The sequence below is a fragment of the Cynoglossus semilaevis genome, chromosome 9, assembly GCF_000523025.1.
Source record: "Cynoglossus semilaevis isolate Cse_v1.0 chromosome 9, Cse_v1.0, whole genome shotgun sequence".
NCBI lineage: Eukaryota > Metazoa > Chordata > Actinopteri > Pleuronectiformes > Cynoglossidae > Cynoglossus > Cynoglossus semilaevis.
In genome coordinates, this window is record NC_024315.1 from 17,990,573 (window position 1) to 18,006,305 (window position 15,733).

Sequence of the window (15,733 nt, forward strand, 5' to 3'; positions counted from 1 at the left end):
CGGCCATGTCGCTCTGCTGTGTGAGCGGGGGAAGCCGGCACAGCGGCGCGCTGCCCCGCAATGGCACCGGTGACTGCTTTATCAGCATCCCATAATTTATGTTGTGTTAATTAGGTCCCTGTGGCTAATGTTGGCTGGTAGCAGTGGCTCCCCCCCCGGAGGGGGGGGGGGGGGGGGGGGGGGAAAGAAGAGGGGGGGGGGGGGGGCGCAGGGGAGGTGAGGGGGGAAGGGGGGGGGGGGGTTTTAAGGGGGTTGGGTTCAGGTTGAGAAAGGAGACCCTTTCTAGCATTCTAGAATATTAAATGTCTCTGTCGTTGGAGTGGAAACCCCAGGGTTCACCTTCTGGGCAAGATTGAATCCCGGTTAGGGCGGTTGGTACCTTCCAGTGGACTCACCAACCAAAGGAAGGTTCAGGGGGGTTGGTACGGTGCAGTGTGATTTGGGTGGCGGTCATAGAGACTGCTGCACCCCGCGACCTGGTAACGGATGAAAATGGATGGATCGATGGATGGATAGAAGATACATTTCATCAAAAATATGAACTAGTTCTAACGGGGCTACGTTGGCTTCTACTCCACACAGTGGAACGATGAACCTTTCGTTGACGTTTGCTGTCAACAGACGTGACGGGAAAATCATTAACCGTCAGAGATGTTTGAGGCACAGCTTCCAGACAGGATCCCCAGGATCACAGCATCAGGGATCGGCCCACCCCGCGGTCCGCCCCTGCGTGTCAGGTAGATTGACACTTTCGAAGAAGAAGATTGCACAGAAGATTTTTTTGGAGAAAGAAGACGTGGATGAATCGACGAAGGGTAACGGAGGCGAAGCGATGGGAGAAGGAGGCAGATGGTCCTTGAAGGAAGCAACTGGAAGAAGATTTGGTCTTAAAATCCTTTTATTGACAGCTGATGGGGAAAAAAAACTGTAAAACACACCGCTACGTCAGAATGTAGCGCTCCTCACGAGCCTGCTGCTGTTCGGAGTGACCGCTACGTCAGAATGTAGCGCTCCTCGGAGTTAATGATCCAGTGGAAACAAAACTCCAGCCCTCAGTCTGGCTGTCACCACGGGATTACATAAGATTTTGGAGCTCGAAAATAACACTTTTTTTTTTCAAAACACCAAGTTACATTATCAAGAGAAAAGGGAAGAAGTCGATGTAGGAACTGTGCAAAAAAGAAGAAGAAGAAGAGAAAGAACCTCCAAATCCTTAGAGGGTGCTGCCCTGTCTCTTCAGAGCATATTACTGTGCTCGGTGTACGTAACGGCATCACGGATCACGTTCTCCAGGAAGACCTTGAGGACACCAAGGGTCTCTTCATGGATCAGGCCGGAGATACGTTTCACTCCACCAACGCCGTGTTTTGTGATTCCCCGGATGTTATCACGCAAGACTTTGCCCGAGTCCCTTTCCACGACCGCTCATTTTCAATCAAGGTTCTTGAACTGTGAAACGCGGGATCAAGAAGAAACCGAAGTTGAAGAAGGAAGTAGAATAAAAGATAGAATAGGAGAGGAAGAATAATGACCAATCTGACCAATGTTTGTACGCTGTTGTTTATGACCAGTTAAAGTTCCAGTTCATGACTGTTTCTCGTATCATTTGAAATCCTCTCTCTCTTTCCTTCCCCCAGGACTCACTGGGCGGAAGCTTCGACGCCACACAAGCCTTCGTGGGAGACCTGGCGAACCTGAACATCTGGAACAGGAAACTTTCCGCCTCCGAGATCTCAAACTTGGCCACCTGCAACAGCAGAGCACCGGGCGGGAACGTGTTCTCCTGGACGGAGAGCAGCATCGAAATATTTGGCGGAGCCACCAAATGGACCTTCGAGCCATGTCGCTCGCTCAACTGAGAGAACTGCCGTTCCGGTGTTTGTTTGTTTGTTTGTTTTTCCTTTTTTTTGAAAAAAAGAAAAAAAAAAAAAAAAAAGTGCCTCTCCGTGTTTTTGAGCTTTCTGTCGTTTCTGGTCTTTGGTTTCGACGTTCGTTAGGGACCACGTTTGAGTCGTGGCTCGGCCTGAAGTCCAGGATCGCCGTCATTCTTAGGCATTCGTGTGCAAAACAAAACAACTTTTCATCGTGAGGGAACGAGCACAGAAAAAGAAAGTCCAGATGGTTGCGAGAAGTGAGAAAATTCCCGGTTTTGTCCCCGCTCCTCTGAGATTGAGTTTAGTTGAACGGACACGTGAACGTTTTTTTTTTTCCCGCCAGGAACTTAAGACACTTCACCAAACAACCGAGGATTTATATCCATGATGTCCGTCCATCCACCCCGCCCCCCGGCCCCCAGCCCTTCTCTGTGTTCGGCGCTCTGCAGTGATGTCTGATGTGGTACAGCTAACCACCCTCCCACCTCCGTCCCTTCATCGAAAAAAAAACCCCCAACGAACAGCCCTCCACCCTCCGGAACTTGCACTGTGACTGACGAAGAGGAAGGGGGGGGGGGGGGGGGAAGGAGGGGACTCGTGTAGGAAAGAGGACGCTACAAAGTCAGACAGTGGCACGAGTCGTAAATCACCCCCTTTTTTGCTTTAAGTGGTCTCCGTACGTACGAATGTCGTTAACTTTGCCAATATTGCTACACCACCCCGGGTGCCTTGGGCTGGTACAGAAATTCAGCACATTCACATTGTTTGGGAAATTTTTCAGTTGCGATCTTTCGGTGTTTGTTGCTTTTCGTTTCTGAGCCGGTTTGACTTTTGACTTTTTTTGTTTTTTTTTTTTGTTTTTTTTTTTTTGGTTTTTTTGGTAAATGTGATTCGGGTCCGGTTCGTACTTTGGCAGGTGTTTGTACAACTCTGTATTAGGAATGTTGCAGTGTCTGTATAGTAACAGCATGAATGACAGAGTGCTGTGGAAGCATCAGTGGAATCTGCTTTACTATTCTTCTCCGGGTCTGGGTTTTTTACTGTATTGTTATATGCTCCAAGCATGGCACAACTGAGAGATGAAGTATTTAATTTTTCTAATAAAATTGTGATACTGTAGATCACAGCGCATCGCTGGTTTTCTGGGTTTTGTAGAAGATGAAAGGCTCTGTCCCGGGAAGGGTAGAGACGTAGCGCAAGCACAAACACACACTTTCTCACACACACACACAGAGGAGGTGAGGTTGCAGGATAAGGAATTGCTGATCTCATCCAACATCTCTACTTCCTGTCACTGCGAGATAATTGCAGGATAAATGAGATTTCCAAAGGCAGCCAAGGTCACGCGCGGAAATGAAGGTGCGGGGCAGGAGGAGGAATCAGCTTTTCTTAGCAGAGACTCTTTGGCCCCGTGAAATCATTCAGGGTCAGTTTTAATCTTTTCGGCTCAGTTTTGTTCCCTGATGCTATTGAAAAAACTTTTGGCAACATTTGTTTCACCTCTTTCTTGGCTCACTTTTTTTTTTTGGCTAATGACTGGCATTTATTTGCAATTTTTCTTTCTTTCTTTATTTATTTCTTTTTGCCATTTTACTTGACTTCTTTTTCAAGCTTGTGTTTATAAATTAAAAGCATTTTTTTTTAATTCTTATGTCCACTCATTTTATTACTAAAGTTTAGCTTTTTTTTAGCTTATCTTTAGCTAAATATTTTTATTTTTTTAGTGCTGGCTTAGTGGTTAAATAAACGGACTTGAGTCCACTTTCATTTACATCTTAGGAGTCTTGACCTCGACCACCTTGTGGCTACCTTTAGCGTTTGATAATCTCTACATTCCTACCTTCACTTTTGAGTTTACTCTTTGCTCTCTCTGCGCATTTTTTCTCCAACAGTTTTAGCTATGGCTAACAGTCAGCTAGCGCTAAGCGGACTTCTGTGTATTTTTATTCACCTTGATAATTATTGCCATCACTTTGGTTAACTACTAAATTCTATATTGTGACAAAAACATTTGCATGTAATTTTAGCCATTTGGCTATCATATAGCTATTTTATGCCTCACTTTTATCGATGGCTAATCTTCAGCCATTTTATTCTATATTTTTGTACTTTTAACTTTGCTAACTTTAGCCGTCTTCGTGAAGTTTACAGCAGCGTTACCTTAATTTATTGTAAACGTCTCAATACGAATATATAATCTAACTTCAGTTATTGTTCCTTGAATGTTTAATTCATATTTTGGTAAGCTTTGTTGAACTAAACTTTTAAGTCTTGCTTTCTTAATCCCAGCTTAAGTTTTTTTTCGAACTAATCTTTAGCTAGTTTTTTTTTTTAAATTTACAGCTGAGATTTGAAAGGTTTTTGCGTAGATAAGACTATTTTCAATAGTGATTCACTTTTACAAAGTAAAAATTGCTGCAAAATATATTAAAAAAAACGACAAAGACAAAGTCCACTCTTTAAGCCTGGTTGAAAAGGAGCCGACACTGACGAAACCACAAAAACGTAGGGTGTGACGGGGCATTTGAAGCCCTGCCCTTTGACTCCCTGACATTGCTGCGTGTCTGCGTGTGTGTACTTTCCAGTGTGTGTCACTTTTAGCTGACTGCAGAAACTCTACTACTGCTGCTGCTGCTGCTGCTGCTGCTGCTGTGAGATGCAGTTCCAGCACTAAAGTATCTCAGCGGGAGGAAAAGTGCCTCGTCACATCAGACTCCCAGCCGTCTGCCCGGAGTGAGTGCAGCTTAAACTCCCACTGCAGCAGTCAAGGCTTCGACCTTGATTATCGCTCGGGTCAGACGACCTGTTGCCGCAGCGGCGAGCGTTGGAATTGGAGAGACGGCACGGGTGACGGTGGCTGCATTCAGATGAGACGTTACATCTGTTAGCGCCGTGTCGAGTGGTGAAAGCAATACATCGGAACAACAGGCTCTGTTGATGTTACACAGTGGACAGCCCTTCACTGTGGACACCTGCGCTTTTCTAATTGGTTTGTTGTTTTTTTTCTCCCGTCCTGGACTGGAGGGGCTGCACAACAACAACAACAACAACAATAACAACAAACAGGCCACGACAAATTTGGGAGAATGTCTTTGAAATTCCATCAATTTCCAAGTTTTAAAAAAACAACAAGAACAAAAATTTAAATTCAGGCGTGAAAAAAATCTACAAGACCAACAACACTAAGCAAAACCAAACTATTTCGATGAAGCTGAAAAACAAAAAAATAAATAACGACTAAAAAACACAATCATCATCAAGAACTTATCTGGGATCTTTATAAAACGACAGAAACTTTCATGTTATATCATGCTGAATAATTCAGGTTGTTGTGTAGAAACTAAAATTTTGCCAGTGCATGGAAGGTTACAGGTTCGAATCCCGATTAAATTCAGGCGTGAAAAAAATCTACAAGACCAACAACACTAAGCAAAACCAAACTATTTCGATGAAGCTGAAAAACAAAAAAATAAATAACGACTAAAAAACACAATCATCATCAAGAACTTATCTGGGATCTTTATAAAACGACAGAAACTTTCATGTTATATCATGCTGAATAATTCAGGTTGTTGTGTAGAAACTAAAATTTTGCCAGTGCATGGAAGGTTACAGGTTCGAATCCCGAAACCTCCTCCACATAAGTAGGTTAATAAATAAGATTTTTTTATTTAGGTTCAAAAGTAGTAGATATAAAATAATGTGAAATGTTTAGACGCAGGTCAAAGAAAAGGGAGAAGTACCTAAAATTATTCAGAAAACAGAAGTGAAGAGTAGAATTATTTGAATTCAGAAGAGAGGAGCAGGGAAAGTACTGAAATTGATGAATTTAACAGTCATGAGTTAGGTAATACCTAAAAGTACGTCGGTTCAGAACGTACCCAGGAAAAGAACTGAGGCCGTGACAATGAAGAATGATTCAAAATGTGAAAAAAATCTTTTTGTGCGATTTAAAAAAAAAAAATGGTGATTTTTTTTTTAATACGTTTATTATAATTTTGCTGGCAATGCAAGTAATGGAAGAAGCCCTGACTCGACAGGATCACAATAAGAAAAGAAGTCTGGAGAAACGCTGATAATGGCTGATGATTGGTATGAAAGACATGTTGTTACCGTTATACTATATTTTAATGATGTATGGTGTTAAATGCTGATGGTATCTGAAATGTATCTGTAATCTGAAAGGGTGTGTAGATACGTTTCTGGAGTTGAACGCAAGATTAAAGAAGGAAGTAGGCTCTTATGCTAGTCAGAATTATTTCAAATATGCACCAGATCTTCATCCCGTACTATAATCCGACGCTAATTCTAATCCTAATTTCAAACTAAATGTTGGCCGTCGAGACACTCTCTTCTTCAGTAGGGTCCTGCAAAAGGTCCCCACAAGGGACCAACAATTGTATTTGCCCTAAGAATGTCCCCATGAGTATTACTAAACCAGGTTCACACTCACACCTACACACACACACATATGCAAACCTGCAGCAGCTGTCTGTGCCACGCTGACAGATGGATCCCAGAACACTGTGCTTCAACAGCCAATTACAATTATAGAAATACCAGGCAGCTGAGAGATGATTGGACAAGGTCCAGTCTGGCTGAGACCCACCCAAAACACTGTATTCAGGGTTTTTATCAGGGACTTTGTCCAGTCGTTGAACAGACACCAGTCACTGGAGGTTCATTTAATTGGAAACATCAAACTTTACTTTCCAACAAGACAGAGTTGAACGTGAGCGCAGAACGACATAGAACTGCAGTGAGGACGCAGCGTCTACAAAGCACCAGTTATAATAGTAGTAGTAGTAGTAGTGATAGTAGTAGGAGTAAGTGGTAATAGTGGTAGCGGCTAGCAAAGAGCAGAAAGTCCTGGGTTCGATCCCCAGAAGAACCACATATGACTAAACAGCGCCTCCTGTGGAAGCCTGTGTCGCTTGCAAAGACTCACATGGTAAATTTCCCTTTGTTTGTGGAATGAAGAAGTAGTAAGTAGTAGTAGAAGTAGTGGTACTAGTAGTGGAAGTAGTAGTAGAAGTACCGTAATTTCCGAACTATTGAGTGCACCTGAATATAGCCGAACCCACCAAGTTTAAAAAGGAAAAAAAATAATACTACTTTATTACTTTATAATATTACTTTTAATTAAATAAATGTTTTTTCAGCCAACCGTGCCTGTAACACGGCTGGTTACACGTTAGCTTCCTGATTTGGTGCCCCGGCCTGAGTTGGAATGCACAGGGGAGACTTGGTGATCTACTACAGGGCTGAAGCTAACATTAGCTCTGGGGCTAACTCCCTTCACTTTGTGCTGGTCCTCAGCAGAAACAGTGAAGTTGGGGGTCTTTATTATGAGCCACACCGACCACAACAGAACATAAACAGAGCTTCAACATGACAGGGCGACAACTGAGCTCAACTTTGGCCACCGTTCTCTCTCTCTCGTACACAGCCATTCACAGACAGACCTACGCTACTAGCATAACACACAGTAGCCTACCAGAAAAGTCATTGATCACTAGCGGTATGAACTTCGTTAGCCTGTAAAAATCCAAAGAGTTCAAAGAGTGTGAAACAAGTAGCGACCTATAGACGGGACATTACGGTAATAGTAGCAGTAGTAGTATTAGCAACGATGACGGTGTATAAGCTGCATCTGGGTGTTTTTCAAATCAGAATATGAACCTGAGCCAAATATACGGTAGTTACTGTCACTCCTCTTGTCATGTTGTAGAGTTTTGGGATTTAATTCAACCGTTGTACTGTGTTCCTGTTGGTTACTCATAGAGACAGGATTGGGATTTGAATTTTTTTTTTTTTTTTTTTTGCGGAAAAATGAGAGCAAACAAATCGTCATTTCAGTTTTTAATAACAGTGAAATGATCTACAGGAATTCCCCCGTCCGTCCGTCCGTCCGTCCACAAATCTGTTCTTCACATGAGTCAGACCCGACAGCTGCTGTGAGGGGATTGCCCCCCGCACCCACCCACGCACTTCTCCGCAGCTCTGTGGGATTAGCACCAGTGCCACATGATTATCATTAGCTAATGACTGACTAATGAATAGGCGTCCATTAGCGCCTCTTGTGCTAACTCCGAACGTCAACGTCAACGTGTGAGGTCACTCGCAATCTCGCCCCCGCTCCCTCTAGATAATTCCCTTCCAGACAGTGCTGCTCAGTCCTGAGACCAAACAAAGCTTTCTTGCCTCACGATGCAATTTTGATCCGCGCAGGATCTAAATCAGCTGGACCCAAACAGATCCAGGACACCTGGAGGACCATCGTCTGTCTCTGACACGTGAGGTTTAACCACCTGGGCTCCAGTATCACACAGTACTGTCAGTACTGCATGAAGTAGTTGGCCATTACTCTGACTACTACTACTGACCTGAACATTAGGACAGTCCTGAGACTGTAGGACACTGAGAACAACTCGGTGAAGACGTTAGCGCGCGCGCGTGTGTGTTTTACAGTTTTATGCTCTGCTAGTAATGTCTGTGGTGTTATGTAATGTTCTGCTGGCAATGCAGGAATCCTGGGACGATGGGAACACGTTCTTCCAGGAGATCTTTGTCCTACTTTAGTAGGATTAAGATCTTTACAAAAACTTTCTTCTTCAAGGCTTCAGAAAGAAGGTTTTTTTTAATCCTTTATAAATACTTGGTCCGTCCTCAACTTCCCAAATCAAATTTGTCAAACTTAACGGACCTCCGTCCTTGAAACTCATGGAGATCCTCGGTGATCTCTCCATCAGCTGAACTTGTGTTTCAATGAATTCGTAAATTAGCTTTTAGTTACAGTGAGTCATTATTCGATGTGTTAGCAGTTGTTGTTGCTAAGGAGAGAAGACTAGTTAGCACTACAGTCATCGTAGTGCTAACTGCTACACTATGTAGCCGAGGAAGGCGTGCTAACTGCTACACTATGTAGCCGACTGCTACAATAAGGATCTGACTGTATACAGTAGTGGTCGCAGTAGTTAGCACGACTGGGTTTGATTCCCAGAAGAAGCAAAAATCCCTAATGGCACCTCCCGTTTGGCACCCTCTGTTGGTCGCAAAGACACACTAAATTTCTGAATAGGGGACTCAATTATACGTTATAAATAAATATAATTTATTACTTCACACGCCTTACGTCGATACTTATCTATCATTATACTCTATTTCATTTGATCAAGGTAGAATACCATTGGAAGGAACTACAGATTTTCAAAAGTTCAATCAAGTCTTGTCTAAAAAAAAAAAAAAAAAAAAGGGCAGCAGAGTTTGAGGACACCTTCTGTACGGCAAAACCACAACCCACTCTTCCACTGGTGGAAATTCCTTCTACATATGTACAGTATACCTGTATATAAGGGAAGCAGTATTTAAAACTACATAATGGTAACAATAAGGAAAAAGTACTCAATTACTCTCATAATTCTGTAGTCGTGGTTTGACTCTTCATCGAGCGGAGACGATGAAGACGTGACACCTGTGCTGATATGTCATTAATTCAGGAGTCTCTCACTCACTCACAGACTGGGGCGATGCTTGATTTCACAGACTGCAGAACTTCCTCTTTCTCAGAGCTGAGGTGACAATGCAGTGACATGTGATACCAGGTTCTGGATGACAATGTTCTGCACCAAATAAAAAGACAAAAAAAAAAGAGGCAAAAACAATGCCTTCTGATGGACCGCGTGCTCCTTTAAATATCAGCAACCATGAAGTTGTTGACAACTTGTTTTATTTCTGTTTCCTGTTGAGCTTCAGCCCACAACCGGGGAGTGGAGAACTGATTTTTTTTGTTCTGTCACCTCAGATGATCTTTGTGCCTTATCTCCACTGTGTTCTCCTCTTCCTCCTCCCCCTCCTCCTCTTCCTGTCATCAGGAGACAGCAGGAGGTGAAAGATGTGGCATTTACACATCAGCAGGGTCAGCGGAAAGACTGCAGAGAAGCTAACGAGGTTTCCAATATGATCTGGGCTTCAGTGCTCTATTGGTCAGGTCTGAGAGTTGGACGTAAAGTCTCTCTAACAGAAGTCTTGTCTCCAGCCTTGCAGACATAGGGGCCATTTTAGTCTCCTCCAGGACAGCTAATATCTCTGCGAACTTAACTTAGGTGTCGGGACGCCAGAGCTATCGTTAGCTACAATAGTCTTGGGTCAGTTGCTAGAGCTAACCTTAGCTACAGCAGTCCAGGTACAAACAACCGAGCTAATGTTAGCTACAACAGTCTTGGGTCAGTCAATAGCGCTAACATAAGCTACAGCAGTCTAGGTGCAAACAACAGAGCTAATGTTAGCTACAACAGTCTTGGCTCAGTCAATAGCGCTAACATTAGCTACAGCAGTCTAGGTGCAAACAACAGAGCTAATGTTAGCTACAACAGTCTTGGCTCAGTCAATAGCGCTAACATTAGCTACAGCAGTCTAGGTGCAAACAATGTTCGAGTTCCAGGGAAGGTTTTTTTTTTATTTTTTTAGGTGTGGCTCTTTTGGCTAACTTTCAGTTCTCACGGTAATAATTTTAAGCTAACTTTTCACTATTTAACTTTTTTGCTAACTCACAACATTTTCTTTGCAGTAATGTGGTCTACGTTTTTACAAACATAACTTTTGGCTATAAATTGACTCAACACAGAAGTTTTTTTTTTCTATATTTGTATCCGACCAAATTGATTTAGTGCTACAGTTATTTTTTCCAGTTCTTGTGTTTTATCTTTCTTAATTCATTCATTTATTTTTCTTTCTATTTTTGCTGAGCTGTTACCTGCTATATACTGGCTACTTTATAAATAATTACTCCACTTTTTTTTTAAGTAAGTTTACATTTGTTTTAGTCAAATTTGACTTTGTTTTGTTTCACAACCTGCATTGCTAAATTTCAGTCGCTGAGCTAAATGTAACAATAACCACTTCCTGTTCTATTAATACTGACCATAAATAGACGTGGATGGAAGACCATTAGAAGTAAAAATAAGCTTGGCAGCCGTGTATCCTTTACAACAATTAAAACGTACGCGCACACACACACAGAGAGAAGCAAACACACGCACGGTGAGTCATCTTAAAGCTCATTTTGCCACCAGTGACTCAAATATCACATCTTTCACAGCTGACACATGCGTCAGTGTGTGTGTGTGAGTGTGATCAGATCATTAGCCTCCCTGTCGTCCCATTAGCGTCCATTGATTCTTTTGTCTGCATCTCTGTTATGAAGACAGAGACAGTCAGTGTAAGATCTTTAAAGCTTCACGTGAAGGACTGAGCGACTGTCTCCGCTCCGCTGACTACACTTATAGATATCGATGCTCTGTAACACTCTGACATTTCACACTCACTGGATCTACGCTGTTACCCGTTCGTGGTAACATTTCTCATATGTTAATCTGATTTGCGGCAGTGAAGGGAACCTGGCCCGACCAAGGACTGACATTTCAATCTAGTGGAGTCATTACGGTGGACGTGTCACTTACATCATCTGTACTACAAGGAACTGATGGAGTCGTGACATTAAACAGCAGAGGAGGAAAGGTGAACATTTATATATCAAATCTTCCGATGGAGCACATTTGTTTCCAAAATTGTGCAATAAAGAGTTTTATTAGCACGCCACGCATCGCTGCAAGCCAACAGTATCACAAAAACATGTTTCAATGGCTACAACAGTCCAGGTATAAACAACAACGCTACAACAGTCTTGGGTCAGTCACTAGAGCTCTAATAATAGCTACAGCAGCTCATGCAAGTACTAAAGACAGAGCTAACGTTAGCTACAACAGTCTTGGGTCAGTCACTAGGGCTAACATTAGCTACATCAGTGCAAGTACTAAAGACAGAGCTAATGTTAGCTACAACAGTCTTGGGTCAGTCACTAGGGCTAACATTACCTACATTAGTGCAAGTACTAAAGACAGAGCTAACGTTAGCTACAACATTCTTGGGCTTAGTCACTAGAGCTAACCTTAGCTACAGCAGTCTAGGTGCAAACAACCGAGTGCGCACATGCGCAAAAGGCCATACTGCAAATCGGGCAGGTACTGCAGATAGGGCAGTGACATGATCACTCTAGAGTTAACATTAGCTACAACAATCCATGTAGTCACCAGAGCTAAAGTTAGCTACAGTAGTCCAGATACAAACAGCAGAGCAAATGTTAGCTACAACCATCCAGGTACAGACATCAGATGAATATATATAAAAAACATCAGGTAAAAAATGGCTACTTGATTAAGTTGTGATTAATCAAAACTATACAATTATTATATATGTATATCCATTAGAGAAATCTCATTGTACTGGGTTTTTTTTTTTACAAACTTAAATACGTAGGTTTCATAGAACAGTTCCTACAATTTACTCTAGCCGGGNNTGCCCCCCCCCCCATCAAGAGGAACCCTGCCTCAGACGCAAACTTTTAAAAAGTAAAAAAAAAAAAATTTAAGTTTTTCAGTGAAAAAAAAAATCACTTTCTGAAGCGTCAGAGTCAATATGTATACAAGTGGGAATACCAAACAGAGCTGGACAAGGCTGACAATTCAGTCCAGTGCGTGGGCTGCGGAAGTCTTTTGAAGTGGGTGCGTTTGATCAGGACCCCTGCTGCGGTACCACTCAACTCCTCACAGGAGAACCTGCTCACCTGTGGCTCCGTGGCCTCACAGGTGTTTCCTGCCTCCGTTTCTGATTCTCCCAGCCTTCCTCCGGCTCCGATGCGATTTTTATTTATGAATTTGGACATTTTATTGGTAATTTAAAAACCAGCTGACAGCAGCGGCGGCAGCAGCAGCAGCAGCAGCAGCAGCAGCAGCAGCAGCAGCTGCGGCTCCATGGTACATCCCTGACAGTTCCACTTCCGGTGCTTCTTTGATTTATTAATAGGCTCAGGCCTCGCCTCACCTCACCTCACTCACCCCCCCCACCCCCGATGGACGTCCAATGAAATATGTATGTGTGACGCATGACAACAGGATGTCAAAGAGGAAGCTGGAGGAACGAGGGGGAGGAGGGAGGAGGGGGAGCGTCCACTTGATGTCCAGGAGTCATGCTCTCATTCAAAAGGTTACATCAAGAAGAAAAAAAAAAATTTACAAATAGCTGATGTTTATCAGAGGAAACGTGGACAGATGGTGGAGCCTGCGGAATTACTGTGTTTTCAATCAAAAATTCTAAGTAAAAAAATTCCAAGATGGAAACTACACTCTTCTGAAATGTCAGATTTCTTTAAGGAAGACGTCTTAATTTTTTTTTTTTTTTAAATCTCTGCTCCCATGTTTCAAATGTGTCTTCATTACTTTTTGACATTTTACCCATTTGACTTATTGATCAGTGAAAATCACTCATTCATTAAGGAGTGATTTTGCTGTCAAGGAACAGATATCAATCCAACCACAGCGATGTACAGAATAGGACATGGCACTGTTAAAAAGACACACCAAAACAAACCAAGGAGAAGAAGTGGGTTTTAAAAAAAAGCAGACAGCAAAGAAGCTAATGTTTCAGGACAGATCGTTCCATAATTTTGCGTCCCCTCCTGAGCAGCTGATGTGCTGACCCCGAAAGGTGCGGGAAGGTGTATAATGATGCAGAAACTAAAATAATACCAAGTCAATTTGAATCCAAAGGTATGTGACGGTCGGTTTAATGTACCAAGATCTGTTGGCAGGGTCCCAGTGGTACCACCAAAAACCATAACCTGTTAAGAGCCATCCAGGCCTTTATGTCCTCAGTACATCTCAGTAGAGTACGGGCACACAGATTTGGCCGTCAACAACGAAAATGTTTCCTGAGTACGGAGCCGAAGTGAAGCACGTAGAAAAAAAAAAAAAAGAAAAAGCATAGGGCCTAAGACTGAGCCCTGTGGGACTCCCGCATTAGGGAGGAGCAGAGAAAGATACAAAGTCTCCAACAGATACACAGGAAGTTGGAACTGTCACGTAGGACCTGAACCACCATGCCCGCCCACTGCTCAGTTTCACGGCCCTCAGGATCAAACGCGGCGGTTGAATCCAAGAGCACGAGGACAACAAAGCGCCGTTTCAGTGCTGTGCCGTGTTTTAAAACCACATCGGAAGTTAGTTGACCGTCTTCTTGAGGATTTTGGAGAGGAAAAGTAGTTTATGAGATTGGCCTGAAATGAGCTCTAACTGCAGGATCCAGACCAGGTTGTTTACCATTTCCAGGGAAAACACCTGCAGAAAGGCTGCTATTTATAATTGTACGCTCCGACAGCCCTGCAGTGAGGAAGACCTCTTTAAATAGGTGAGGAGGGACAGCATCATTTGGAGAGCCCGTGGGCTTCAACTTGTAAACAATCTCTTGTTAAAAGGACAGTGAGTGACAGGCTCAAACAGAGACTGAGGGATCATTAGAGGGAAGTGAGATAAGAGCCTTAGTAGAAGTGACCTTGTTAAGATATAAAAAATAAATAAAAGTGCAGAAAGTTTTCACAAACAGACAGGAGGGGGCAATACAGACGCAGAAAGTTTTCACAAACAGACAGGAGTGGGCAATACAGACATTTGAAACAGAAGCCTTAAAAAAAAAAAACACGGGGACGTGGAACCCCAGGGTTCACCTCCTGGGCAAGATCGAATCCCGGTTAGGGCGGTTGGTACCTTCCAGTGGACTCACCACCCACAGGAAGGTTCACTGACTGCTGTTCCCACAACCCCGGTAACGGATAAGCGGACGAAAATGGATGGATGGATGGTGGCAAAATTGCCCCAGGGCAGCGGGGCCGCGGGGCTGGAACATATCATACGGGTAAGATGACAGGTACTAGCCATGCATCAATCCACGCACCGTGGAGGAACACACCCAGACAAGCCTTAAGCGTCACAAAAGTTCCACGTCTACCATAAACGACATTTACCGGATCTTCGGCAAAAAGATCGAAGATCCATCAGTGTTTTGGCGCCCACACACCAGCAGTGGGTCGACATTAGGAGCAACAATCGAAAAGAACAGCACAAATACACACTACACAGCAGCCAGTGACTGACGGCAGGCCACGCACACCGGCGCCATCTTGTCCGCCAGTATTGAACTAATTCGGACAAATGAACATCGGGAAATCATTACTGTAATATTATTGATAACCACCATAACTGTTACTATTTCTGCTAGCATGAGTCAACACTTTTCCAGTGCAAAATTCTCCATTATATATACATATATATATATATATATATATATATATTTCTGACATTTTTGTGCTGACATTACCTGTACCGTGTGTAGTTAGCTTTTTCTGAACTAAGCTCTTCACTCTTTATCTAACGTCTACGCTTCAGTAGCGTTTCTTTAAGTTACCGTTTGGCTTCAAGTTTCAGTGCTTTTTGCAAAGGTTAATCTGCTGTACTTTAGATTTAAATGTCAACTCCAAACTGCCTATTTAATATGTTAATATTTTCAAGCAACAGTACATCTACGGCTACATCTAAGGCAACATTGACTAATTATGCATCAGTTGTCATCATATGTAACATGGACTATTTATGGGTATTCAGTTATTTTAAGCTAAAAGAAAATTGATCTAGCCAAGTGTTCTTAACGAACGTTTTTGTTGCGTTTTCAGGAAGCGGAAGTTTTGTATTTTCGCAGCTGGTGTCTGTCTTGAAAGAATAAGTTTGACGACTATTTTAACCTTGGGTGATGTGAAGAAGAAGACGGAAAAAGTAGCATGAAAAAAAAAAAACCTGAAGTGTAGGTTAAATAGAAGGAAAACCATTCACTTGGAGACCAGTGGGTCAAAAGGTTTAGAGAAAAAAAAAACGAAAGGAAATTCAAAATAAAAGTCCTGGACTTCCTCCACGGGGGGCCTGTGTGTCATGTAGGCTGACCCGTACATAGGATGATGACGAATTCTGTTACAC

General features: G+C 42.8%; 2 protein-coding genes across 2 annotated transcripts in view; one reads left to right on the top strand and one right to left on the bottom strand.

Annotated features, from left to right (window-relative positions):
- The window catches only part of LOC103384285 (neuronal pentraxin-1), a 5,667-nt gene extending 3,774 nt beyond the window's left edge, over positions 1 to 1,893 (top strand). Inside the window, exons 4-5 of the mRNA XM_017034964.2 lie at positions 1,294 to 1,440; positions 1,623 to 1,893. Of these exons, the coding sequence (XP_016890453.1) occupies positions 1,294 to 1,440; positions 1,623 to 1,859 (384 nt within the window). The 3' untranslated portion in view covers positions 1,860 to 1,893. The remainder of the gene's footprint in view (positions 1 to 1,293; positions 1,441 to 1,622) is intronic.
- The window catches only part of rptor (regulatory associated protein of MTOR, complex 1), a 209,177-nt gene that overhangs the window by 186,340 nt on the left and 7,104 nt on the right, over positions 1 to 15,733 (bottom strand). The window lies entirely within an intron of this gene.